Source organism: Theropithecus gelada, chromosome 8 (genome assembly GCF_003255815.1).
Source record: "Theropithecus gelada isolate Dixy chromosome 8, Tgel_1.0, whole genome shotgun sequence".
NCBI lineage: Eukaryota > Metazoa > Chordata > Mammalia > Primates > Cercopithecidae > Theropithecus > Theropithecus gelada.
The window spans coordinates 93,382,485-93,410,478 of NC_037676.1; the positions used below are offsets into that span (position 1 = coordinate 93,382,485).

At 34.7% G+C, this 27,994-nt stretch overlaps 1 protein-coding gene across 2 annotated transcripts in view; it reads right to left on the reverse strand.

The window, feature by feature from the left end:
- Positions 1-8,882: 8,882 nt before the first annotated feature.
- PIP4P2 (phosphatidylinositol-4,5-bisphosphate 4-phosphatase 2) overlaps positions 8,883-27,994 on the reverse strand; it is a 47,891-nt gene continuing 28,779 nt past the window's right edge. For both annotated transcript variants that reach the window (XM_025395236.1, XM_025395235.1), the window contains exons 5-7: positions 23,724-23,776; positions 11,254-11,344; positions 8,883-10,426 (exon numbers count right to left, since the gene is read on the reverse strand). In XM_025395236.1, the coding sequence (XP_025251021.1) occupies positions 10,283-10,426; positions 11,254-11,344; positions 23,724-23,776 (288 nt within the window). In that variant the 3' untranslated portion in view covers positions 8,883-10,282. The remainder of the gene's footprint in view (positions 10,427-11,253; positions 11,345-23,723; positions 23,777-27,994) is intronic.

The window sequence follows — 27,994 nt, forward strand, 5'->3', positions numbered from 1 at the left end:
GGGAGGCGGCTCCGAGGGGCACGAGGCGGGCCCAGGTCGGGCGCGGGGCGTGGCCTCGGGCGCTGAGCCTCGAGAGCCGCCGCACGCCCGCGAGGGTAGAACCGTTAAAAAGGTGGCGCGCGCTTCCCCGGGCGCGATAGGCGCGTGGGGTTGGGGCGGCTCCACCGGGAGCCGGTTGTCGAGGTCAGGAGGCCGCGACTGAGGCGCTGCTGACAGCCTAGCACTGGACAAGGCGCGCCCTCGTGAACGGCCTTCGGGACCCCAGACCGTGGCCCTGCTTGTGCGAAGACTAGGAGGCGCCAGGCGGGCCGCCTGCTGGGGGCTTGGCGGCGGGTTCCAGGCAGGGTCTGTGAGGGAGGCCGCCTCTGTGAGGGAGGCCGCCTCTGTGAGGGAGACAGCCGTCGTGCTGACGACTGAGTACACAGGACTCCTCTCCCCCGTCAGAGCTGCTGGCAGGCCCAGCTTTCCCCTTGGTCCATTTAGTGGGTGCCGGGATTTGGGTTGGCAGGGAGGAAGATGTTTGAGACATGGTTTACCTCAGACAGGGATACAGCGTTTCACACAGACTGCCATCCTGAAAGGAACAAAATGAATTAAGGCAACTCCATCCTAATCATTTCTTTTTAATCTTCACCTTCAATCCTTTTGCTCATTTTTCATTATCTTTGAGTGTCCCCAGAGGGGGGACTGTCTGCTTGTACTGAGGGACGTGGAGGTGGCAGTGCCTCACGTCCCCAAGCACAAAAAAGACAGTTGAAAATGCACTGGGAAACACTGAACGGTTTTAAGTGGGCACTATCAGGATTTACCATTTTGTAAGGTAGGAAGTTTCACAAGCATTTCCATGTATAATCATGTTATTGCTAGCTGTCTCCGTGTAGAAATGGCTTCCAGAAACACTCCTACCATCCACTGAGACAACTCGCCTGGCATGAGAGACCTAGGGTCCAGGGTCAGAGATGGTCATGCTAAAAAGGCATCCCTTGGGGTGAGGCACCAAAAGTCTGCACAGTGGAATCAATATATTCCAACCACCAGATGTAGAAAATTTTAAGTACAGGATGTGGTTCTCATTCATATAGTCACAACAGAAATTTTCTTCTTCAGGAATATACTTAACAATGCAACATGTATAATTTTATATACATCTTACAATAAAATTATTTTGTGCATATCACTGTATGAAGTCAGTAGAAACTATTGTGACAAAAATGTAAATTGGAAGAATTCCAATTCAGATCAATATTAGTAATTTATCGACAGGAAGAGAGAAATTACAGTAGAATAGACAGACTCCTTGATTTTTTGATAATTGAAGAAAAATGAACCATATAAAAATATCGAAACATTTCACAATGTCTTATTGATGTGACACAAAATATTGTTATCTACAAGGATAATCTAGAACTCATACTTACAACAAGAACTTGACAACAAACAGGTTAATGGCTTTTAGCAACTTAAAAGAGTATTTAAGGTTAAACACTGCCTGAGAAAACTTGAAGTGCCCTGAAATCACAGAGTTCACATAAGAACCTCATGAGTTTCCCCAAATTTAGCAATACTAAAAATTGACATTATTACCAATAACAAATTGTGAAACTGCAATAACTTTTCTAAGCTTTCAATAACAAAAAATACATGTTGACTAAATTTGCTTTGAAAAGAATACCACATTATTCATTATCACCAGGGAAAGTGCATTACAAAATTACTGTCAAATGATGAGGCAATAAAAAAAATGAAAACTAAAAATATAGGAAAAACATAGCAATGGTTCAGGTAATTTAAAATATCATTTTACTGAATTTCTAAAATATTTGTGGTATTTATCATCTTTTTAAAAATCTGTAATTTGTTGTTATTGATTTTCTAAGTAAATACTTACTTTGGTCACCCTGCCCCACCCCTGCTTCCTGCTCTGCCCCGGCCACTCAAAGAATTGGAAAATGGATTGAGAAAAAGCAACAGTGGAAATAGATATCCCAGTTAGAAGGATAATAATTTATAATGTGTTTTACTACTTATAAGTAGAGGTTTTATGTAAACTTATATTTTCATATTTTATTTAACTCCACTTTCACAATACCTAGAACTACACACACACACACACACACACACACACACACACACAAACTGGTTACTTGATCTCATGGTATGTGCTGTCTAGTGAGGGTACAGATATGCAAACAGACAATTTCAACTCAGTAAGTTAATTGTTAAATCTGGGTGGTGTCCCTGAAAGCCTGGCAACTCAGAAAGCTGAAGAAGTAGCATTACCTGATGTTTACCAAATGATCTCCTTGCCAACCTCCTGCCAATAGTTGCCTTTTATTCATTTATTCCTCAAACATTTACAAAGCATTTTATGAAGAATATGCTAACACATACACAACACAGATGCTCATAATTACTATAGGAATGTGTTAAAAGAGTGGTCCCTAACATGTTTAGCACCAGAGGCTGGTTTCATGGAAGACTGGAAGGGCGGGGTATGGTTTTGGGATGAAACTGTTTCACCTCAGATCATCAGGCATTAGATTCTCATAAAGAGCACACGACCTAAATCCCTTGCATGTGCAGTTTACAATAGGGTTCACATTCCTATGGGCCGCTGTTGATCTGACAGGTAGTAGAGCTCAGGCAGTAATGCCAGCAATGGGGAGGGGCTGTAAATGCAGATAAAGCTTCAGTCACTCACCTGCTGCTCACCTCCTGCTCTGTGGCCTGTTTCCTAACAGGCCAATGACCAGTACCAGTCTGGGGCCCCGGGGCGGGGGTGGGTGGGCAGTGGTTAGAAACCCCTGTGTTAAAAGCTATAATAATGACTTAGTTTCATTCAGCTCGGCAGAAAAGTTGTAAAGACCTATGTTTATGTGCTAGAAACTGAGGATACAAACACAAACTGAAATACGACGAGATAAGCTGATACACACTGAGGATACAAAGAAAAACTGAAATATGACAAGAAAGGCTGATGCACAATTAGCAAGAAGAGAACGCTAGCTTAATAATAGTGCCTATATATGAAATAGAAGATAGTATATGTAGTAGAAGTACTTATGTGGAATAAAAGAAGTACTACATGAAAAGGCATAATTGTGTTGAAGGGTAGGAGGGTGGAGAAGAGACATCACGAAAAGGTTCACAGGGGAGGTAATGCCTGAACAGGATTTTTAAGGATAAAACATTTATCCACTTAGAAAAGGGTATTCCTTGCAGGTGAAAGAACAAGCACAGAGATACACAGGAATAGAACAGTAGCCAATACAAGAAAACATCAGTAATTCAGTACTGCAGAAACACAAAACACAAGACTGCCTGGTAGTGGCTTGATAATTAGGATAATAAAAGATGAAGTGTCTTTTATCTCCTTTATAAGATTATAGAGAGACACTGAAGGATTTTAGTTTGGGTTTGATAGTATTCTATGACCATTTGGAAAAAAAGTACTTAAATAACAATGTGAACAATGGATTGGAAAGCAGAGTAGGCATTGGGCAAGACAAGAACAGAGGCAGAGAAATCAGTTCAGAGGCTTACAGTAATCCAGGCAATGTTTATTGAGAGTCATAAGTAAAGGTAGTGACCATAAAGAAAGTACATATAGCTGAGAGAGTAAGGAAAACTGCTGAGAGTATAGAGAGTTCACCTGTTTTCAGGTGCTAAACATGTTAGGGACCACTGTTTTAACACATTCCTATAATATGAGCATCTGTGTTGTGTTAAGGAGGCAGTTGAAGGTGAAGATCAGAAATTTATAAGGGCATTTACCTGCGTGGTTGTGAGATTCATTGGCTAATAAAGGAGGGGATGATAAATTGAAAGAATAATAAATCTGAAGTCCTCACACAGTGTGACTTCTAGACAGAAGAGGTATATTTTCAAAGAGGTATATTTTCAGACAGTGGGATAACCGAGTGTGAGAGTTTAGAGATGCAGTGGTTAAGTATAACCACCCAGCATGCCGCTGTAGAGGTGAACATCAGAAGTGAAAGGAAAATAAAGGTCATTAGACTCGACAAAGAACTGAGAGTCCAGACTACAGTATTAGATAAGCCATTCACATTGACATTTAAATCAGTGGCATGTGATAAGAACGAAAATTAGGTACCAAAGTCTGCATTGGTGAGGAGGGAGTTAAAGGAGATCTGTGGATGGCAGATGATAGGTAGAAGGGAAGTTTAAAAAGGAGTGAAGCAGGTATATAGGAAGAAACCAGAAAACAAAATATGCCCTTACATAGCTAAGGAATTCTCCACATTTCCTAAACTCTTTGAGGCTTAATAACTAATAAAAATTTAATGCATTTTGGCCAGGTGCGGTGCCTTGCTGATATTTTAATCAGTAAAATTATCAGTAAAATGGTATTTCAATCCCAGCACTTTGGGAGGCTGAGACGGGCGGATCACGAGGTCAGGAGATCAAGACCATCCTGGCTAACAGTAAAACCCCGGCTCTAGTAAAAATACAAAATAATTAGCTGAGCATGGTGGCGGGCGCCTGTAGTCCCAGCTACTAGGGAGGCTGAGGCAGGAGAATGGCGTGAAGCTGGGAGGCAGAGCTTGTAGTGAGCCGAGATCGCACCATTGCATTCCAGCCTGGGCGACAGAGTGAGACTCCATCTCAAAAACAAAAAATAAAAATTAAAATAAAAAAATTTTTTTAAATAAAATTTAATGCATTTTCAAGATTATTTAAATGTCCAATATCTTAAGCCAAAGGTATTATCTCATGTGGAAATATGACATACTGAGGCAAGGTTTTTCAGAAAAATTTATTGGAACACTGGGAACTTTTCCATAACTCTGTATATCCTACCATTATTACTTACACATATGAACAGGCCACTCAGGGCATTCAAAAAATTCATCAGAGCAATGGGTGTGATCACTTCCTATTTAATAAGTTACCTTAAATAACTCTTAGTTACAAAATTGAAAGATTGTTAGATCAAAGACATTTACTGTATTACAAACTAGACCCACTTCTTAAATCTTTAGCCTTACCTGATCCTTACTCTGTGAGGCCGTCTCCAAAAGAAAACAAATAGCCTTTTTATTTTTCTGTTTTTAATCTAATATTCCACTTCAAGTCAAACATATGCATGTTTAGCAAAATATAAAAAGCATAGTATTTATTTAAATTTGTAACTGTATAAAACAAATTTTAAAATTAAAAGCCTGTGCAAAGTTTTATTAGTATTTTGTGCTAATAAACAATCATTTTCATAACTATTGCTATTACAAGAAAAAGAAAATACAATTATGTTATTTAAAGCTCATCACATGTCAATTTCCTAATATTTAATAGAAAATACTTCTGGCTGGGTGCATATGCCTTTAATCCCAGCAGCAATTTGGGAGGCCGAGGCAGGTGGATCGGTTGAGCTCAGGAGTTCCATTCCAGCCTGGGCAACATGGCGAAACCACTTACCTACAAACAGAGGAAAAAAAAGAAAAAACACTATCCGGGCATGGTGGTGCACCTGTAGTCCCGGTTATTCAGGAGGTCAAAGTGGAAGGACTTCTTGAGTCCCAGAGGTCGAGACTGCAGTGATGGAGAGGCTGAGGCTGCAGTCAGCCCTGAGATTCTGCTTCTGCACTCCAGCCTGGCAGACAGAGTGAGACCCTTTTTCAAAAAAAAAAGAAAGAAAGAAAGAAAGAAAAAAGAAAATATTTCTACTTAGCCTTCCTATAATTTTATGCTAATTATAAAAAAGAAAATCATGTAACAATATTTTGCTACATAAATCAAAATGCTCTAAAATTAATGTAGTTGGATATAATATCAAATTCATAAAAAAATTTTAAATTATTCTATGCTTCTGAAATGACTATTTTGGGCAAATATTTTCTAATAATTCTCTTTCTACAGATGACCTACAGACAATGAACACCAGGGGGCACAAAAATCAAAAGTTTTTCACTACAAAGTGAAACAATAAAACCTTATGTAGTGGAAAGCAGACACATTCAGAAGCAGACTGATTCCAGCTGGCGTCCTCACACATAAGCTAAGTGACCTTTAATTACTGCATCTGTCTTAGCCTCTTCAATGGTAGAATCATAACCGTGACAGATTAAATGTTAACATACGTAAGGTGGCTAAATAAACACTAGGGATTTTGCCTGCATTGCTTATTACATATGTATGTATGAGCACACTAGAAACATACATTGAATAAATGAAAACTTAGATTTTCTAGCAATTTATGCAGATCATAAACATGGAAATGGCTGTAGAGGTTTATCAGAGCATATGAGTGCAAGTGTAGCCATATCAAAACTAAACAAAAGCTAAACAAAAGGTGCACCAATATCTCACAAATCACCACTAAAGAACTTACTCATGTAACCAAATACCACGTGTACCCCAATAACTCATAGGAAAAATAAAATAAAATAAATCACAGCATGTTTCTGTATGTGAAAATATGAATGCCAAAGTGGATATAAACGTGATATTTTCAGCATGGTGTAGTACAGTGTTTCTCCAGGTGTGATCCAGGAAAAATCTCCAATAGAATCATGAGGGAGTGATTGTTTTGAATGCAGATTCCTGTCCTACTCAGCATCTACTTTTTCAGATCTGTGGGAGTAGCAGTTCAATTTCCCCTGGTAAAACAGAAACAAGAATACTGCACTTGCTTCCTAGGTTCTTGTGAATATTTAAACAGCATGTATTGTGAGGTTAGCACTCTACTTGGCACATGTCATTATTAGGTTCCTTTTTTTCTTCTAAAATAACATATATGTACTCACAAATGATTTGTTCGAGAATACCTGGTCATAGTGCCATTTTTTCCCCTCTTCTTTTCTAAGAAGAACTAAGGCAATTTTTACTACTTTGAACAGCAAGGGACAAATACGTCCTTCCTTTTCTGATTTGTGGCTATGGTGTATTCTTTCAAATAACCTCTTCCCAGTTATTTTCTATGTTCCCTAGGCACTGGAAGACATGCTCTACTTAAAACAACAAAAAAACAAAAGACAACACCGAGTATAAAGTCTCATAAATTTGAATTTAATTAATTAAAAATTTTAGGTAACTCACATAGGACTAAGCTTAAATATATATTTTTTGACTTTAAAGCTTAAGGTTTTATCAATGACACTCTGGTTTGGATTTTAATAAACTTATTTTAAAACTCTTCAAGAATCAAAATGAAAATTAACAAATATTGATGTAATCATCATATACTACTCTTATCTATTCATCAAGAGTAAAACTTACTTTCCAACAATCTAGTTCAAAAATAAAGTAAAAATCATTTCTCATCACCCAGAGATAACCACTCTTAACATTTTTTATTTTCCTTAGTTTTTTCAGTATGTACACATAAAATACATTTTCTAAAATGTGGATCATAGTCTATGTATCACACAATTCGTGAGCCATTTCCAATTCAATAGATGAAATTTTTCATCATATTCTTGATTGTCTGCTATTCCATTGTATAGGTGTGCCATAATTTATTTTACCAATTCCATGTTATTAGATTGTTGGATTGTTTTTTCTTTTTACTCTTTATTGTAAACAGAAAATTGACAATAACTTCAGGATAAATTATAAAAGAGAGAATTACTAGATCAAAGAATATGTGGGGGTGTGTGTGTGTGTGTGTGTGTGTGTTTCCAATATCCTCAGCATTACAGGGGTATTATTGCACTTTCTACTTCTTTGTTAATATGGTAAGTGAAAAGTAGTATCTTTGTGTTTTAACTTACATTCTTCAAATATTAGAAAATTGAGAGCTGGGTGTGGTGACTCACACCTGTAATCCCAGAATTTTGTGGGGGCAAGGTGGGCATATCGCTTGAGTTTAGGAGTTCCAGACCAGCCTAGGCAACATAGTGAAACTCCATCTCTACAAAAAATACAAAAAGAAAAAAGAAAAAAAAAATAGCCCTGCATAGTGGCGCACACTGTGATCTCAGCTACTTGGAAGGCTGAGGTGAGAGGATGACTTGAGCCAGGGGAGTGGAAGTTGCAGTAAGCCAAGATCACACCACTGCACTCCAGCCTGGGTGACAGAGTGAGACCCTGTCTAAAAAAAAAAAAAAAAAAAAAAAAAAAGAAAGAAAAATCGAAAAACAGTTTATGACCTATTGTAGTTATTTCTTTGCTTTTTCATACCGTTAGTCCCTTCTGATATTACAGTCTTTCTACTATTTTGAAAATAGCTTCACCAGTTTGTCTTTTGGCTTTGCTTATGGGTTTTTATCATACAGAAGTATTCTGGGAATTTTTGTTGTTGTTGTTGTTTGGTTGTATCAAACCTTTCCTATATAATTTCTTCTTTTAGATTCTACTTAGAACATTTTATGTTAACCCAATGTTATACAAATACTTACCTACACATTCTGGTACAAAATATAAAGTACATATTCAAGTGTATATAAGAATTTTAAATCCCAATTCATTCAACCCTTTATTCATTCATGCATATTCATTCATGTATATTGAGCACATGTATACCAAGAACTGTTCTAAGTTAGGATAAAGCTGTGAACAAGACTACCAGGGTTCTTGCTCTCATAAAGTTATTATTCCAGAAGGAATATGATGTAGCATATAATTTAATGTGAGCTTTCCAATCAATGAGGGAAAAAATGGATTATTAAATACACAATGCTGTTACAACTAGTTAACCATTAGGAAAAGAAGTAAGATTATTTTATACCTAACATCAAGTGTATTACAAATGAATTTAAAAACTATATTTTAAAAATAAAACCATTTGAAAATAGTACAAAAAACATAAATGAATATTATATAAAGAAACATTAGGTATATTCCTAAACATGAAAATTTTACAGCGACATTTCAAGACAACTTTGGAAGCGACATATTATTTTTAATGGAATAAAACAAGGTAATTTTTTGAACAATAATCTTTATTAGTGTATTTTTAAAGGTACATATAATCCTGAGCTACAGCATTTATACATCTGTCATTTACTCTTTGAAGTGTACATGTACTTTGCTTCAAATTCTGTGATGAGTACGTTTTTATACTAATCAGTAACATAAATAATTTAAAATATTAGTCTTATCTCTGGAATCACCAATTAATTTACTCAGATGATCTCACTGTCTAATTCTACTACATTTAAAGACTGTAGAACATTTGTGATTAAGCCATTTCTTTTTCAAAACTGCAAAGATGGGCAGTGCGAGAGCTGATTCCATAAATTTCCATGAATTCTTAAGAAAACTATGTTGTTCTTTATCACCGATCTATTTTCTTGAATAATTTGGGTAATTATCTGATCAGTTACCTTTGAGAAGAATAGTAAAAGTACCTCTAATCTCAACATTTTAACTACTGTAAAATGTCATAAGCTTCCTTCAAATATAAATAGTACATAATTACCTCAATAAGAAAAATTTACCATGATCTAAGGAAAAGGGGCACAACCCAATGTAAATATATCTTTGAATAAATGGTTAAGTATTAGAGAACATATTATGTGAAATACTTCCTCCAGCCTCTATAAGGGAATACATAGAGCTGATAAACATAAATTCCATAAATCCAGACCAGATCTTTTATAACTGGTAATAAAAAGACAAAAATGAGAGACAAAATCCTGTGATCTTTGAGAAAAGACATTTATCCAACATCTCCAACTGTGGACAAATAAATATTCATTCTTGTATTTTAAATTACTACCAAAATATTTTATCTTTCTACAAACAACACAAAACAAGCATACAGTATCTAGAAATTTTTTTTTCCTCTGACAAGAATGTCAAGTCTTTGAAGGTACACTAAATTTTCTTTTTCCTGAATAAGGTCACTATAATCTTAGGTTAAAGTTACAGTAAGCAGTTCAAGCAAAATGCATATTGCTTAGGTTTTAAGCAAGCAATTTTGATACTGTTTAAAATGTAAATATAAATGTGAAACTATTGTAGAAATATTTATAAACACTTAGGAATACTCACATATCAGCAAGTAATGAAATAACTTATTTAAAAATAATAAAAGGGTGAGAGTAAATGTAATGTTTGGTAACAAATCCAAAAATATCTATAAGAGATGTAAAAGAACATGAAAAGGCTTTATTATTCAAATGTTGAAAACCTAGCAGCAAAACAATTTGCATATAATGTAGTGCAATGAGCATTTGTTCATAAAAGACTCCCAAAGTCTTGAAACTATTATACATAAACCAGAATGGAATCCATTAGGATAAATAATTTAAAGATGTCCAGAGTAGCTTACCAAGAACTGCTAGACACTCTCACCTGCATCACTGAATCATAAACAAGCTTATGCAAAACTGTGTTCTGGATAACTGACTCTTATGGCTCCCCAATAACAAGCTCGGATAAGGCAGATCAACCCTAGGAGATAAGCAATTGCCCAAGAAACATAGGTTGCTCGAAATCGCCTTGCAAAATCTTGGGTGCCAACCTAAAGTAAAAAGCAATATAAAAACAGAAGATTAGAAACGTTAAGAAAATATCTGCTTAGAGAACCTGTATCAGCTTACATGTGATTGTTATGAAACATACCCCCAGACTGAATACACAAAATCCTTATAAGAGTAGGTGTATCTGTTGACTGCAACTGATAGACCATACTGCTACTTGTATTAACTACAAATGTTATGAAGTAAACAAAAAAGCACACTAAGGATTAAATTCCTTATCTCTACAAGGAATTTAATCTATGTAACTTCTTACTATCATGGGACACAAATAGGACATTGCTAATAATAAGGGACTAGTTGTACTGACAAACAAAGGAGCATGGAAATGGCAGCAAAAGGGATTATCTTCCTCTTCTGGCATAATCCCCATGCTAACTGCTCAGCTCCAGTCTCCCCTAAAAATAAGCCATCCTCATATTGGTAATAAATCACTGCTTGATTTGGATAAAGTGAAGAGTGGTTTTTCAGATCTCTGTAGCTGAATGAATGTTGCGTTGAATAATAAGATACCCCATAGCTATACAAAATTAGTTCTGGCACTGATTTTTTTAAAAATGGGCTTTTGCTAAATAGATGATAAAATCCCCAACAGTAAGTACAAAGACACCATTTCACCTGGATGGGTGAGTTCAATCAAAAAGAGATCCGTGGATTGGGTTTCTGATTGCTTATAATCATTCAGAAGCTTCTAGGGCTGGCATGCCAAGGATGCAGACTCTTCAGGCATCCCTGAAGGTTGTCACAGGCCTCATGACTGACTACTGATAAAGTTGAGAGGACAGAATTCTAACATCAAAGTAATACTCACAGTTAACCCAACTCCAATGAAAATACATATCATTCCAATGGTAATGTATGCACAGCAGCGTCTTCGTGGAAGTGCACTACCCACTGAGGAGCTGCAAATTCATGAAAGCAAAAGAGAACATTAAATGTTTACATAAAAATTCTCTATTTCATTTTTGTGAGTTCTTATCTATGGCTTTATTAATATTATATACTTTTTATTCATTGCTTCAACTTTATAGACAAGAACATGCATTAAACATGTCATTTTTAATGGATGATAAAATCGTTTAGGGTGAATTTGTGATATTACTGTGGCTTTAAACAAAGTTCAAGCCTTGGTCATTGATAATATCCACAGAAATCCACTGTCGTACCTGCTAATCTCCCAAGATAAAAGTTTATTTCCAAAGAATCTACTTCAGAATGGAAAAAGAGCTATCTTACAAATAGCATTTGATTTTTTTTTACAGTTAAAACAGTATGTGTTTATGTTAAAAATTTAGAAAGTAGAATAAAAAGGAAAGAAACAAAAAAAGGAAAAGAAAAAATTACCTATAATTCCAATTTCATAAAATAGTCACTCAGTATTTTTGCATACTTTCCTCTAGCCAATTTTGTACCTTACCAATATATAGCATAAACTTTTTCCCATAATATTCTCAAACTAAAATTCTGATGGATGAATATAACATAATTAACAAATATTCTACTATTGTACATTAAAGTGTGTTCATTATTATACATAATGCCAACAAAGTATCATTTAAAAGCATTGTGCTTATTTTTAATCATTCTTAAGATTTTTTAAATTTAGAATTAGGATTACAAATTAAAGGGATTAAACTTTTTGAATTGTTTTTAATACATACTGTTAAAAACCCTCTACTGTGCTACTCAGTTGAAATTCCTAATCTAATAGTATTAACCCTCCCCATTTCTAATTGTGGTAATTTTCAAATGATATAAGTTATAGCAGAAATCAGTAGCCAAATTAGCACTTTCTTCTCTGTCTTAACATACATATATTTATTACTGTATACTACATGCAAGGCATATTGTTAGTGAATGACACTGAAGTATCTGATTCACCTTTGTGAGGTCAGTGTCAAGATTATGCCTGACATACAATAACTTCTCAAAGAATGTCTGATGAATAAGTAAAATACAGAAATTCATCACTTACTAGGCATGATTTAGAAACATGCGATTCCAAATAGGTTAATTTTGCATACAAAATTATTTCCTTTAATTTCCAAATCTTTTTGAAAAACTGATGAAGTTTGTTGCAAATATACCATAGTAAATTTTCCTGGATACTTGAGCCCAAACACAAACATCTGGATGACCTGGGGACCACCATTAACTACTATATTGTACAGCTTGCTATCTAGAGTTACTAGGGCATGTAGAATTCATTGCCTTTATGTAACATTTAGCCCTAGTCTATTTTTGGTTTTAATTTCTATGCATCCACTGGTGGTTTTTCCTGCCTTATACATCACAACTGGTTGTTGTTTCTTATCACTGCCTGTGTATCTGTCTTTGTCAGTTTGTAATATACGATTCACTAGAAGCCAACTAAGCTTATTAGAATTATGTATTGAATAAGTCAAAAGTTTCTAAGTGAATATTAGAGCAGCTTTTCTGTGAGCCAAGAGAATACACTTTAGTACATTAATTTCAGTGCATAAATTCTGCTTAGAAAATCTGTGCTCTTTTTTCATCACTCAAATTAAATAGTCACTACATCTGAGAAATCTTCTCAGAAAAAAATAACCTACTGCTACTCTACAACTCAAGTGCCATCTCCTCACAGGATAAGGCAATGACCAACAAGCACCTATTAATCATAACATCTCTTACACATTTAATACATATGTGGTATCTACATGCAATATATATTACTGGTACAAAAACAGACACACAGATCAACTGAACAGACTAGAGAACCCAGAAATAAGGCCACACAATTACACACTTACAACTATCTGATCTTCGACAAACCTGACAAAAACAAGCAATGAGGAAAGGATTCCCTATTCAATAAATGGTGCTGGAATAACTGGCTAGCCATATGCAGAACATTGAAACTGGACTCCTTCCTCATACCAAATTTAAAAATTAACTCAAGATGGATTAAAGACTTAAATGTAAACTATAAAACTATAACAACCCTGGAAGACAACCTAGGCAATGACATTCTGGTCATAGGAACAGGCAAAGATTTAAAACTATAACAACCCTGAAAGACAACCTAGGCAATGCCATTCTGGACATAGGAACAGGCAAAGATTTCACGATGACGACACCAAAAGAAACTGCAACAAAAGCAAAAATCGACAAATGACATCTAATTAAACTAAAGAGCTTTTGCACATCAAAGGAAACTATCAACTGGGTGAACAGACAACCTACAGAATGGGAGAAAAATTTTGCAAACTATGCATCTGACAAAGGTCTAATATCTAGCATCTATGAGAACTTAAGAAAAAAAAACCCGCCCTTTAAAAAGTGGGCAAAGGACATGAACAGACACTTTTCAAAAGAAGATATACATGCAGCCAACAATTCTGTGAGAAGAAGCTCAACATCACTGATCATTAGAGAAATGCAAATAAAAACCACAATGAGATACCATCTCCCACCTGTCAAAATTAATACTATTAAAAAGTCAAAAAATAACAGATGCTGGCAAGGTTGTAGAGAGAAAGGAACATAACATTCAGAAATTCAGAATACAGAAGTTTAAAAAGAAGTTTATTCTTCTAGCATCTAAAACTTAAAGGTAGAGCCTAGGGTTGGCAGTCAGCTCTATTCCCTGATGAATTGGTATTGCCAAACTCTACACAGGTAACAACGTTCCTGCCAGTTGGCTTTTCCACTCAATTCAAAGAGGAGAGAGAAAACCAAGACAGGCAATTTTGTCTTTAAGGAGAGCATCAGAAAACTGCACTCATCACTTTTGTTCACATTCCATTGGTCCTAACTTAAACACGGCCACACCATCTGCAAGACAGGCTAGGAAATCCATCTTTAGCTGGGTGGCTAGTCAAATTCAGAGGTATACTAATAAAAAAAAGAAGAGAACAGCAGTCTCTGTTATTTTAATTGATATTAACATTACACTTTAATGTTGGCTAGTGTTTGCCTGGTATGTCTTTTCCTTTGGTTAGTGATTCATGGTTGTATCTTTTTCTATCCTTATGCTTTCATTCTATGTTCTAATATTTCATGTGTTCCTTCTTCAAATTGTATATAGCTGTTCTTACATCTAGTCTTACCATTTCTGTTAAGTTTTACTAGCACGATTAGTCTAATGATATACATGGACTATTTCTGACATCTTATTTTGGCTTTCTACTATGCCTGTATTTTCTGCTTTTCTACTTTTATTTCCAGACTTCTTTTATATTGACCATGAGTCTTTTATTTCACTTTTCTCTTATTATTCTGAAAGTTTTATAATTTATTTCAATCATTTGGCAGTTGCACTTAAAATTTTAACTTATATACCCTTTAAAAACTAAAGCCAATCATTAAATCCACTTTCCTGATAAATACAAGGATTTTAGAAATTTTTAACTCCAAACATTCCACTAGCATCTTAATGCTATTGTTTCCCAATATTTCAGTTTTATTGTATTTTTGTTTCTCAAAATTCATTAGCATTAATATAAATTGATATTGTCATTTTTGCTATTTTATATAGTCAGTGTTTCTGGTGAATTGTTACAGTTTCTTGGTTTACCTTTCCTTCCTGCATTGCAGAAATTTCCTTTGGAATATTTGTTCATATTCCCTAGTTCATCATTTAGCAGTTTTTTTTAGTAAGAGTACCAGGATGGTAGATACTCTGGGTTTTGTTTGTTTGTAGGTTTGTTGGTTTTGCTTTTGAAAATATATTTATTTTACCTTCATTATTCTTTGATGGTTTAGATAGGTGTATAATACCAGTTTGACAGTTAATTTCTCTTAGTATTTTTGATGTATTTTAAAACTTGTTTTCTGGCTTCTATTTTTGCGGTTGAGACATTGAGACATTTGCTGACAGAACTGTTATCCTTTTCTTATTGAAAATATGCCTTTTATCTCTCTGCTTTTAATTACCTTCTATTTCTCTTAGGTTTTCTACAATTTCACTGTAACACATTTACTTATCCTGCTTGGATTTCATTATTATTTTTGCATATAAAAATTTGTATCTTTCATAGATCCGAAAATTCTTTGAGATTATCTCCTAAAATGCCATATCCCATTCTTTATTTGTTCTTTCCAGATCAGATATATAATAAGTATCTTAATAATATATTTTCTCTTAATCTTACATTCATCTTTGTCTCTCTATGCTGGATTCTGGGTAATTCACTTACCTCTATCTTCCAATTCACAACTTTAGTCTTCACCTTTAGCTGATCTGTTCTTTAAACTGTATGTGTATTTTAATTTCTGTAATAATTTCTGAAAGTTCTAATGCTTCTTTCTATATCTATCAGGTTATTTTTGCAAATTTCTATTTGAGACAATTATAGATTCACAAGCAGTTGTAATAAATAACACAAAGAAATATCATGTATCCTTTGCCCTATTTCCCTCACAGTAAATCTTGCAAATTATAATACGATATTATAAAAAGGATATTAACATTCATACAATCCACCAATATTCAGATTTCTCAGTTATATGAGTATGGATTTGTCTTTAATTTTATGCAATTTTATCACATTTAGGTTTATGTGTCTATCGCTACAGTCAAAATAGAGAACAGTCTATCACTGTAAGGATCCTTTCATAATCACACCCTCCTTTCTGCCCATCCCATACCCTGTGCCTGCCACACCATCATTAATCTGTTCTCTATTTCTACAATTTTGTCATTTGAAAAATGTTACATAAATGAAATCTTACTGCAGGTAACCTTGTATGGCTAGTTTTTTTTTTTTTTTTTTACTCAGCATAAATTCAATTCATCCAAGCTGTTGCATGTGTCAAATTTGCTACAAACACTCATCTATACATTTTTGTGAGTACCTGATAATTTTTAAATAGTCTTGTTTTATCTTCTTTCTATTTTAAAATATCTTAGGCATAGTTTTAACATACTCCATACTTAATAATTACAAATCTGAAGCTTTTAGAAGTCAATTACGCTGCTTGTGCAATGTTGATTATGCTTCTGGAATCTTGTTTCCTCCTATGACTAGTAACTTCTGTTGAAAACTATTTTGGCTAATCTTAATATCAAAAAAATCTTGGCATGCATAGTTTGGGGGTGCTTTCCTACACACAGAACTTTCCTTTGCTTTTCTCAGGCTCCCTAGACTGATACTAACCCTAAATTTTAAGTCAGTTTCTGGAACTAAGTTTTCCTAGATCACATAAGTGATATAAAATATAAACCTAAATTCACTGTTCTTATAAATTTTTTCCTTTGCAATCTTCCTTTTCTGGTTGATTTCTTTTTCCTGACTTACTCTTTTCTGGGGGAAGAGTACTTTAAGTACTTTATTGGGAGCAGGCAGTATTCCAATCCCTCTACCTTGTGTGAGGCCAACATCTTCTCTCTCGTTCTTCCAAGGCTCTAGATCCCTAGTATTGGCAAGTACCTTCAGGATAGTCCTGGTTGTCACTTAATCTTAATTTTTGGTCCCTGGGGATTTTCTTAACTGTCATATGAGCTGAGCTATGCATTTAAAAGGATGATTTTTACAGTTAATTGGCTTTTTATATTACTGGATGTGAAAGTCAAGGGCATATACAAAAATGTGGACAGTGAATCTCCAAGCTGAAAAGACCATTCAATGCTCTCAAACATGTAACTATTCACTCTTCAAATTATTAATCTTTTGCTTCATAAAAATACCTTATGAAACACTAGGATTATGAAGAACACCGGGAAAATGCTAGTGTAGCTAGTGCTATAGGAATTTATAAGGGGAAAAGGTGGCAAACAATGTTCTTTATGTTACAATTTTCAGACAAGGCAGCCAGAGATGGCTTTATTACACGAGACTTAAGGATGGGTAAAATGTGAATAGATGGGGGAGTAAGTAATTTCAGCTGATGACATTAGAATTGTTCAGGTGTGAAGAGAAAATGTGTTCAAGGAACAAGCAGCAGAATAATCCTTCTGCCACAGAAGGTTTCTACCAATGAATAGTAGAAGCAAGGGATGTTTCAGCTAATTTTTGAGGTTAAATAAGTGTTTTCTAGGTATACAGGGGTGAGAAAAGGAGTAGCCAGGTCATTCTAGGTCCAGCAGGATAAGACTCAGGAACAGAAGAAAGAAACTGCATAATATGTTTGTAGAAGTAGAAGTACAGTTTGTTGGGGTAGGAACAACTAGGTTGTGTGTGTAGAGATAGAAGAAAGCAAAGATATCACTAGAAAAGTTAGGCAAAAACTAACAGAAGTTTGGAGTTTGATTTTGGATTTTAGGCAATGGGCTGATAGCAAACCATATGGTACATTTATGCCAATAAGTAAAAGAAGTCGTCAGAATAATTTATATGAAACTAAATATACAAACCTAAAATAACAATGGAAATTGTACCTCTTCAGGTTGTGCAGCATACAACTTGCACAACTGAATGCCATGGCTACAAAATTGGGAGCCACTAAAAGATGTGATGCCAGAGAATCTAAAATGATATATGCATTTAGGGACTACTACTCCAGTAAATGAATAGATAATTGCAGGATTGGAGGTCAAGAGATAAATTAGAAAACCAATGCAATAGTTCTGGTGAGAGATGCTGAATACATGAACTAAAGTAGAAATCATGAGAATAAGAGGATAGAATTAAAATGTCAAGGGACATAATTGATAGGATATTACCATTTAAATACGGAGAATGATGAAAATACATTAATATTTCTTGGTTGGTCAGTCGGACAGACAGGGTGACATTCATTAACATATTCTTTTTCTAGAAATAATGTGGGGTTGAAAAAGAAAATAATATATTTATCAATACACATGGGAGACTGGTTTGCAGAGTAAGGTGGGAATGTTGGGTCAGGTTGTGTTTGAAATGACCATGAGATACCAAGTTGAAATAACTCTACGTTAGATAGCGAATAGAGATAGTATATTTACAACTGAAGCTCCAAAGAAATATCTGGGGTCAATTAATGGTATCTAAATGACACAGGAACCTAAGAGAACACCCGGATAAAGTGCAGTCAAGTTCCAACTTTGGAGAATAGCGAAATTTAACAACTTGGAAGAGAAAATAAAGCCAACAAAGAAGAGTTGTGAGAAGTAAGAGAAACTCAGAAGAAAGCAGTATCTGGAAACCAAGAAAACAAATTTTAAGGAAAAGAAACCATTGTAGGCTGGGCGCGGTGGCTCACGCCTGTAATCCCAGCACTTTGGGAGGCCGAGGCAGGCGGATCACGAGGTCAGGAGATTGAGACCATCCTGGCTAACACAGTGAAACCCCGTCTCTACTAAAAATACAAAAAATTAGCCAGGCATGGTGGCGGGCGCCTGTAGTCCCAGCTACTCGGGAGGCTGAGGCAGGAGAATGGCGTGAACCCGGGAGGCGGAGCTTGCAGTGAGACGAGATTGGGCCACTGCACTCCAGTCTGGGCGACAGAGCGAGACTCTGTCTCAGAAAAAAAGAAAAAAAGAAAAAGAAAAAAGAAACCATTGTATTAGTCAGGGTTCTCCAGAAAGCCAGAACCAATAGGAGATAGATGATTGATTGATTGATTGATTGATTGATAGGATAGACAAGAGGCAATTTATTAAGGAAAATGGCTACTGGGATTATTGAGGCTGAGAAGTCTTGCAACAGGGGATCTGTAAACTGGAAACCCTGGACTGTTGGTAGTGTGGCTCAGTCTAAGTCCAAAAGCCTCAGAATCAGGGAAGCCAGCGGTGTAATTCTCAGTCTGAGGAGGAAGGTCTGAGGAGCTGAGGAACCACTGGTGTAAGTCCCAGAGTCCAAAGGCCAGAGAGCCTGGAGTTCTGATGTTCAAGGGCAGGAAAAGAGTGTCCAAGTTCCAGAAGAGTGAAAATCGCCTTTCCACTGCCTTTTTTTTTTTTTTTTATCGGGCCCCCAGCCAATTGGATGGTACCTGCTCACACTGAGGGCAGATCTTCTCCATTCAGTCCACTGATTTACACACGTGTCTCCTCTAGAAACACCCTCTTAGACATATCCAGAGTTAATGCTTTACCATTTCTTTAGACATTCCTTAATCCAGTCAAGTTGACACCTAAAATTAATCAGCACACCCAGGATGATCAATAGTATCAAATGCTACAGAGAAAACAAGCAGGATGAGAATCAAAATATTGGAATTTATTATTGGGATGTGAATTTCATTAGAGCAAATTCAGTGACCCACTGGGGACGGATGGCTAATTGTGCCTTACTCCAGAGAGAATGGGGTGCAATAATCAAATGAAAGTGTAAGCCTTGGAAAGAAGAGACCTGCATCCCTCTGAGAAGAGGAAATGAAGTGAGTATGGATAGAGAGGTTTACGAGTATGAAATACAAAAATGAGAGAATTCACAGATAGCCTCAATTATTTCAGAGATAGGAGGCAATTCGTTGGATGAGACTTGGAGAGTTGGGGGTACTGACGTGGGGGTTAGGTGGGGGTTTAGGAGGAATAGTAGATATCTGGAGATAGCTGTTTTGGGAAATGGGGAGTCAATCAAGGACACTTAGGAATATAGAACAATTTAGATAAATTACAAAGCTATACATTTGTAAAGATCTGATGAATACAGAATTTTTTCAACTCTCAGTTATCTTGGTGAAGGAATGGAGAAGCCATGGCTATATTGATCCAAGATTTCTGCTTTGAAAAGCAGATAGATGGAATGACAATTAACCAATCTAGCAAACCTACTATTCTATATCTAATACATTGAAAATGAATTTATCATCTTCTGCCAGACACATTTCTTCTAGATCCTGCATTTTCTGTCTCAGTGAATGGTTCTACAGCCTCTCAGAAATAGGGTCATTCTTGATCCCAATCTTTCTCTCTCATACCTTCACATTCAGTCCTATCCATTCCATTTCCTTACTAGTACATCTACACTCTGACTCCTTTGTACTTTTGCACAGGTAGCTCCTTCTACAGTGTATTATCCCACCCTCTTTTTCACACAATTCTCACTCATCTTTTACAACTTAGTTCATATATCACTCTCTCCTGAAAACCTTTACTCATGATCCCTTTCCCTCTAATCTGGATTAGGGACTCTTCAAAGCAGAGCATTCTGGTCATACCTCTTTCAAAGCACTTAAAACTTTATAGTCATTAGCTATTCTCCCCACTATGCCCACAAGACTAAATTCCTTGAAGGCGAGATTATGTCTTTTATTTCAAGCAACCAGTACTTAGCACAGAATTGTTTGCTGAATTAATGAATAATTATAAAATATAACACTAGACGGCAAAATAAAAGGATAACACTTGAGAATAAGTCCACTATTGTTTAAAACGGCAGGAGGTGATTCACAAAAGAGTACATCAGTGATGTAAAAGAAATGATATTCAATGATAATTATCATTGATTAAATCAATGGCTCTACTAGTCATATGTCCATTATAACATTTACATAGAAACATAGTCCAAACTGTATTTCAGAATGCTACAAGTACACCTTCAGTCTAGCAGTGGCTACAAGCCACCTAATTAAAAGAACAACATCACCTTTAGCTACCATAGTACCAGCTACCATTCGAGTAAGAAATAGCAATATGAGAAAATGCCCCTCGCTCTTTGGAGCTCTAGGGGAAGCTTTCCCCACACATTCTGTGAGATAAAAGCACATAACACACTGGCTTCATAGTAATAAATTTACCAACTTCTGTAACTTAAAACTAATTTTAGGATATTTGTGTTTAAAGAAATAAAATTCTGTCTCAGAATCTTACTCCAACAGATGACCCATCATTTTGTTATGAAGGAGAACATTCAAAAAGAAAAGAAATCTAGATACCAGCTAGGAGTGTTCATGTGATAACAGTATTTGCACTCAAATAAGTAATGAATGCTTCGAGTCCTCCCATGTTTAGCATGTGACTCCAATTCTACAGACCTTTCTCTTAGAATGTTTAAGCTGATTTATTCCATGTGAATTTCTATATAAGTTGTTCCCTAAGTAGTTGATACAAATTCTTCTTCATATTAATATACTGTCTTATGATATTTTAATAAATCACAGAGTATTCAGACATTCAATACTTCTTTATTAGTAAAAATATTGCCATTGTATGAAAATAATTAACCAAGAAAGTCCCTTGAGCAAAATCCTTAACCTCTCTTAAGAGTTGCTGATTTGTAAAATTACAAAAATAATCCCTGTATTACAGGATTGCTGTAAAGATTACAGCTAGTATATATGTATATATAAAGCAATATCACTCTGCTTAGCACACAGTCAGCTAACCACAGAGGTGTCTGCCAGGCCAGGCGCAGTGGCTCATGTCTGTATTCTCAGCACTTTGGGAGGCCGAGATGGGTAAATCACCCGAGGTCAGGAGTTCGAGACCAGCCTGGCCAAAATGGTGAAACCCTGCCTCTACTAATACAAAAATTAGCCAGGCGTGGTGGCAGGTGCCTGTAGTCCCAGCTACTTGGGAGGCTGAGGCAGGAGAATTGCTTGAACCTGGGAGGTGGAGGTTGCGGTGAGCTGAGATTGTGCCACTGGGCAACAGAGCTAGACTCTGTCTCAACAACAACAACAAAAAAAGTCTCTGCCTTTTCTTTTCTATAAGATCTTTATTTCCATTTTAATGTTCTTTGTGAATATATTTGCAATTTAATTTTGTACATTTTTATGAAAATACAGATAATACCCAGAAATATGTATCATCCATATGCATATTCACATACTTTGGAGGGGGGAGTATGGATGTGTCCCTCAAGTACATATATATTATTTTGTGCACGTATTAAGGGTTTATCCACTTTGCTTCTCCATGTACAGACTTCTATTGGATTCAGTAAGGAATTAGAATGATAATTTCACAAATAAAAAAGAAACTTTTTTTATAAGCTAAAACATGCTGTGAAGAAGTTATTCTTATAGAGCTATATTTAGTTGAAATCAGATCTAGCAGAGATAGAGATATTTTGCTACACATATTCTACTTTTCAAATACTTTTTAATTACCTTCTCCTATAAACCATTCTTGGGATTTCTCAACTCTCAATGTAGATAAGGTATTTATATCATACTAAGGATCACACAAATTAAAAAATGAATATTATTTCAAACCTCTTATTTTCAATAATAAAAATCGAATTGTCTAAGCATTCCAGTTTAATTTACTTTGCTTAAGTTATAATTCACATATATAAGAGGATAACAATAATTTTTTAAATTGTAATAATATTATCAAAATAGATGCTGTGCAGAAAAGAGTTAACACAGCAGGCCTGAGACTGCTAACCTTAGAAAGCCTGCTTGTAAGGTTGGCCCTTAGCTGGCATCTAGAAATTTAGATTTAGGGAAAATTCCCATCATTCCGTAACTGGTAAGAGTGGCTTTTTATGTATAAATTGTTTGTGTAAACAGTATGGTTTATGCTAAACATAAATTCTGTTCAAACAGGAATTTGGAATTTTGATATGTGCTAGATAGGAGGTGCCTGTGTAACCAGCGCCAGTAGAAACTTTGGGTACTAAGACTCTAATGAGCCTCCTGGTAGACAACATGGTACATGCATGGTAATAATTCACTGCTGGGATACTTCATTGGGAGGGGCCTCTTGGAATCTTGTCCCTAGTTTCCTCCAGACTTTACTCTATCTGCCTTTTCCGTTTGCTGATTCTGCTTTGCATACGTTTGCTATAATAAATCATATCTGTGAGTACAACTCTATATTAATTTATATGAGTCCCTGTAGAAAACCAAGGAACCTTGGTGTAGTCTTGGGACCCCCAACACCGATGCCATAAAATGTGTTTAATCAAAATATCTTCTATTATTTTTCATTTTATATTGTCTTATATTATTTTCATCAAGTATATCATTTAGTAATAGAGAGAAATAGGCTAAATTGTTAAGATAGACAAATAATTATATAAACGTTGCCATCAGTAATAATCTTATTAGGCAGGAGATGAAAAAGGCCAACAATTACCTAATTATGAAGTCCAGAACAATTTGAGTTTTCTCTAGATTACAGCCCATTTTATTAATGTAAATGTTGGATTATTTGTAATGGATTATAATCTCCTAACCAGGTTACTGATAATTTTAGCAATTTCACTTCTTATAATAGAAATTGATTTTCCTTTAGGGGATGATAATCAAGCCTAATCATTTTAATTTCAAAATGGGATATACTTGTTTTAGGATGTCTTGTTTTTAGCCTTAAAAAGCATAAATATATTGGCATGCATTCACTTCACAGCATGTCTTAAAATCAAAATCTACTTAAGTGAAAATTCTGAACTCTTCAAATTTGTCTTAAGTATTTCTCAATAGTATTTCCAATGGTAAGGAACTTACATTTTTTTGCAGTGTGGGCATTTTGCCAGAGTGTTGAACCTCAGTTCCATCCACTGTAAAATAAATAAAGAAAGGAATTGAAAAGAAAAACAACTGAAAACTATCCAATCTGATAAGACATTTCTTTTCCTTTAAATGTCATCAGGGATCACAACAGAAGCAATCACCTTCTCACGGTTACATGAGCTTTTCCCTCCAACACTTCTCTCCCTCTCTTAAAATACAGTTTGGGATCCTCCTCTGAAATAGTTCCCATGACTTTTCCAATGCTCTGACGCAATCTAGGTTTGCTTTACATGAATACTGAATATAATATCATAATTGGGGTCATCTTGTTCAGTAAGTCTCAGTTCACTTCCAGGGAATAAAAACATATTTCATATACCATCAAAGTTATTTTTATTTAAGTCTTCAGGGCTGGTCTTTTAAATACTTGAATATTTAGATTCATTACTAAAATTAAACTATTCTACTTATGTGAGAAACTCACTAACTACATAAACTAAACGAATTAGATACAGGTAGTACTGAAGTCGGGAACTGTTTTCTGTTCTGTCATTGCCTATATAATGTAACAAAAACATACTGCTTAGTACAATTTTCTTCCTGTAAGTGTAAGTAATAAATGTGCTACCTTCCTCATATGAGTATTATTCAGATACTTGAAATGACTTACTGGTTATAGATAGTCTTTGAAAGAATATGCAATATAAATTTAAAGTAAATCTTTATCCCATGAAATACATTTTGTTCAATGACTTTCTAACAATCTTCTTCTATCTTGTTTGCTTTTCTATATACCTCCTTATAAAGGGTGTATTTCCTTGATAGTTTTGGGAAATTTTCTTTAAGCACTTTGGCAGTTTATCATCAAAACAACTTATTTTTATTAAAATTAAGTTTCATTTGGGAATCTAGGCCATCAATTTTTCTTTTCAGAAGGCTCAAATTCTAGATACAGAGGTTTCAATAACTTGTGGATATTCAAACATTTTCCACACAATAGAAGATATCTTTTAGAAAATATCTGATGCATACCTTTTTCTTTTATGATTAAGAAAAGAACATATAAATTTGGGTTTCCTAAACTCCTTTCTCTTCATTTTTATTTCAAATATCATGAAATTTAGTTAACCTTGTTATGATCTCTTTTAGTCACAACAGGAACATATAGTCCCAAGATAAATTAAAGAGAAATAAAACTTTACATGAATGTTCACTCTCTTTACAAAATGATTATTTTTAAACATCTGCAAATGTCAAACCAAGGGCACTTATTTTTCAAGCAAGAGTGAGTATTTCTCTCATTACTTATAATGACAGAATTACTTATAATATCAATTTGTAACAAGTTGATTTCTTTTAAAACTGCTCTTAAAGTAAAAATTCTTGAGTTAATGTGCTAAACAGATACTAATATAGATTTCTACAGAAATTGGTACAGAACATTAAGCAGTGGAAGAATACAGAACTATTATTAAGGGCTTTTTTATGTTTCTGTAATAGGCTTAGGATAGTTACTGAACTTGTGATGTCATTTCAAATGTTATTTATAAATAACAAATTTAAGTTTTTCATAGTTAAAAGAAGCAAACTGGTTTGAGAAGGCAATTATGAAACCTTTGAGTCAAGAGTAACTCAAAATCCAAGACTTAGCCTAACAGACTAACATAGGAATTTCAGTATTTCAGATGACCCCTAAAGAGACTGTTTAGTCCACTGTTATCATTTTATAGTGTTTTTCATTTTAATACAAATTATGCATGATAAAATCAATGATAACTGACAAACAGTGGGGACTTTATTCTGTAATTAATGTATTACATTGCCAGCAACCTACCACATCTGGTTTTGCTGTTATCTGCAAGTACTCACTTAAATGGAGCAGACTAATAACAAAAAGCATCTATTATTAGAATAATTTTCTTATAATTTATCCAAATGAACACCAATTCTTATGCTTTGGAAAAGAAGTTGACTCAGTACTGTTCTCTCATCTAAAATCTGGCCTCTGGATTCTTAAAATTTTATTGCCAGACCTTAAGTCCCATTAGACTAAAAAAAAAAAATCTTAATTGTATCAGCAAGATTAAAAGCAACTTCTCTAAAACCCAATCATTTTTAGTAGAGATCTTCTAATATTTGACTTATTTCTAACTATTCTATAACATGTAATGGATAAATTGAGTTTCCCCAAGATATATTTTGGAACTAATCTTAGAAGATTTGTTAAAAAAAAAAAAAAAAAAAGCTATATTGCTTAAAACTACTAATTTAATTTTATGGTATCTTACCGAGTTAGATAGATAGATAGATAGATAGATAGATAGATAGATAGATAGATAGATACATGCATACATACATACATACACAGATACATAGATACAATAGGCAACTGGTAACACTTTGAAATATGTTCAAGTTAAAACTGTTATCCCCCCCGCTATGGCACCCATTTGTCCCTAGATACAAATGAAAAAAATCTGATCCTGCCTGAAGGTACTAAATTGGCCCACTTCAGGGTAAACTTTGAACCAAGTTGTGTTCGCTTTTATTAAAGAACAACAACCCTCAGTCAATGTTGATTGACAAAGTACCTGGATATGCCTTTCATCAGCAACAGAGACCATGGGCCCTACAGAAAAGTAATAGTAAACTCTGCTGTTCAGCTGTGTTAAGAAACTTCTTTGCATTCATGGAGAACTAGCTAAAGGCTTTATAAGTCAATTCATTCTTCTGGGAAATTATTTTTCAAACAATGCCCTTCAAATCACCACTCAGGCGAGATGATCTCAAAATGGTTTGGAGGGTAAAAAATGTTTGGACATACAATATAAAAACTCCCTCTTAAATATATACAATGGTATATGCTAAAACTGCTAAAGAATATCCTATTTTAAATTCTGTTTAATTTTTTAATCCTAGCAATTCCCAATGAACATGGAACTCTTTACTCACAAACACCTGTTACTAACCTATAAAATGAATTTGCCATTGAATACACTTTGGAAGACACAAATCTAGCTTTTCTAAATTTATCCATGGTCCCAGACAGGCTATGATATGAATAGTGTAAATATTGTGAATTCCTAGAAAATTTAACTTCAGCATTATAACACTGGTATATTAAAAGATGTTATTATAAACAGAAGGAAGCTGTGAGAATATAGAGAAGCTATTCTCTAGATTGCATATTACTTTAGCAATTGTGTTTTTTTCCGGGGGTAAAATATCAAAATTAAATTATTTTTAAGTATAAATTTTTTAAAATGATAAAAGCCTTGTCACACACAATAGTTCTTTTATCTTAATCCTTGAGAGAATTCTCTTGCAGGAGAGAGAGAGCTCATTATTTCAGGAAAAGCATTTCCTATGTGATCTTTTCAATAAAATATCTTGAATATTTTTTCACAGGTCATATTTTCTTCTTTTCTTTGACTCTAGAAAACTCAGCTAAGATTCAGCCTAATTTTATCAACTGTATTAGACTAAATATTAGCATACTTATATTATGCATGACTTCAGGTTTTTTTTTTTTTTCCTGCCCTACTTATTATTTTTCCTGATTTTTTTCACATTTTATTTTCAATCATATTGAATTTAATGTATCTTTGTAACTTATTTCAATTGCTTTGAACCTTGCAAGCTAAGTCTAAAACAAAGTAGGAAATGGGTAAATGAATTAACCTAATAATTAACAGTGTGAAGGGCAAATAACATATTATGGAGAATATAAGATTATTCAAGATCAGCATAATAATAAGGATAAGGCTCCAAGAACTTTGTAGTCAGTGTATTCTTCATAACACTGAACATCTCTCATTAATCCAAAACTCTCAAAAGTAACCAGTACCTCTCCTATAGGTGTGTACAGTGTTCCCCTAATCATCAAAAACTTTATTTTCTAGAAAATTTTGAAATCATCTTTAAATATTGTATTTTAATCCAAAACATCTTTTCTTGCTAAAGAATTAAAGTTTCAAATCATAATTACTCTGCTAATATGATAATATGATTCACTTGCCTGCACTGAATGTTAAGTAAGGAAAAGCCAGCTTTAGAAGTTAGTCCCTGAAAGAGCCAGCTTTAGAAGTAAGTCTCTGGCTTGCACATTACTTTAGTAATTTTCTTCTTAGGGAAAAATATCTAAATGTATAAATTACTTTTTAAAATAATAAAAACCATGGCACATACATATCTATCTAAACTCTCAATTTAGAGCATTCTCTAGAATTCATTGCCAGATGATTCTAAAAATTAAATATAAACCT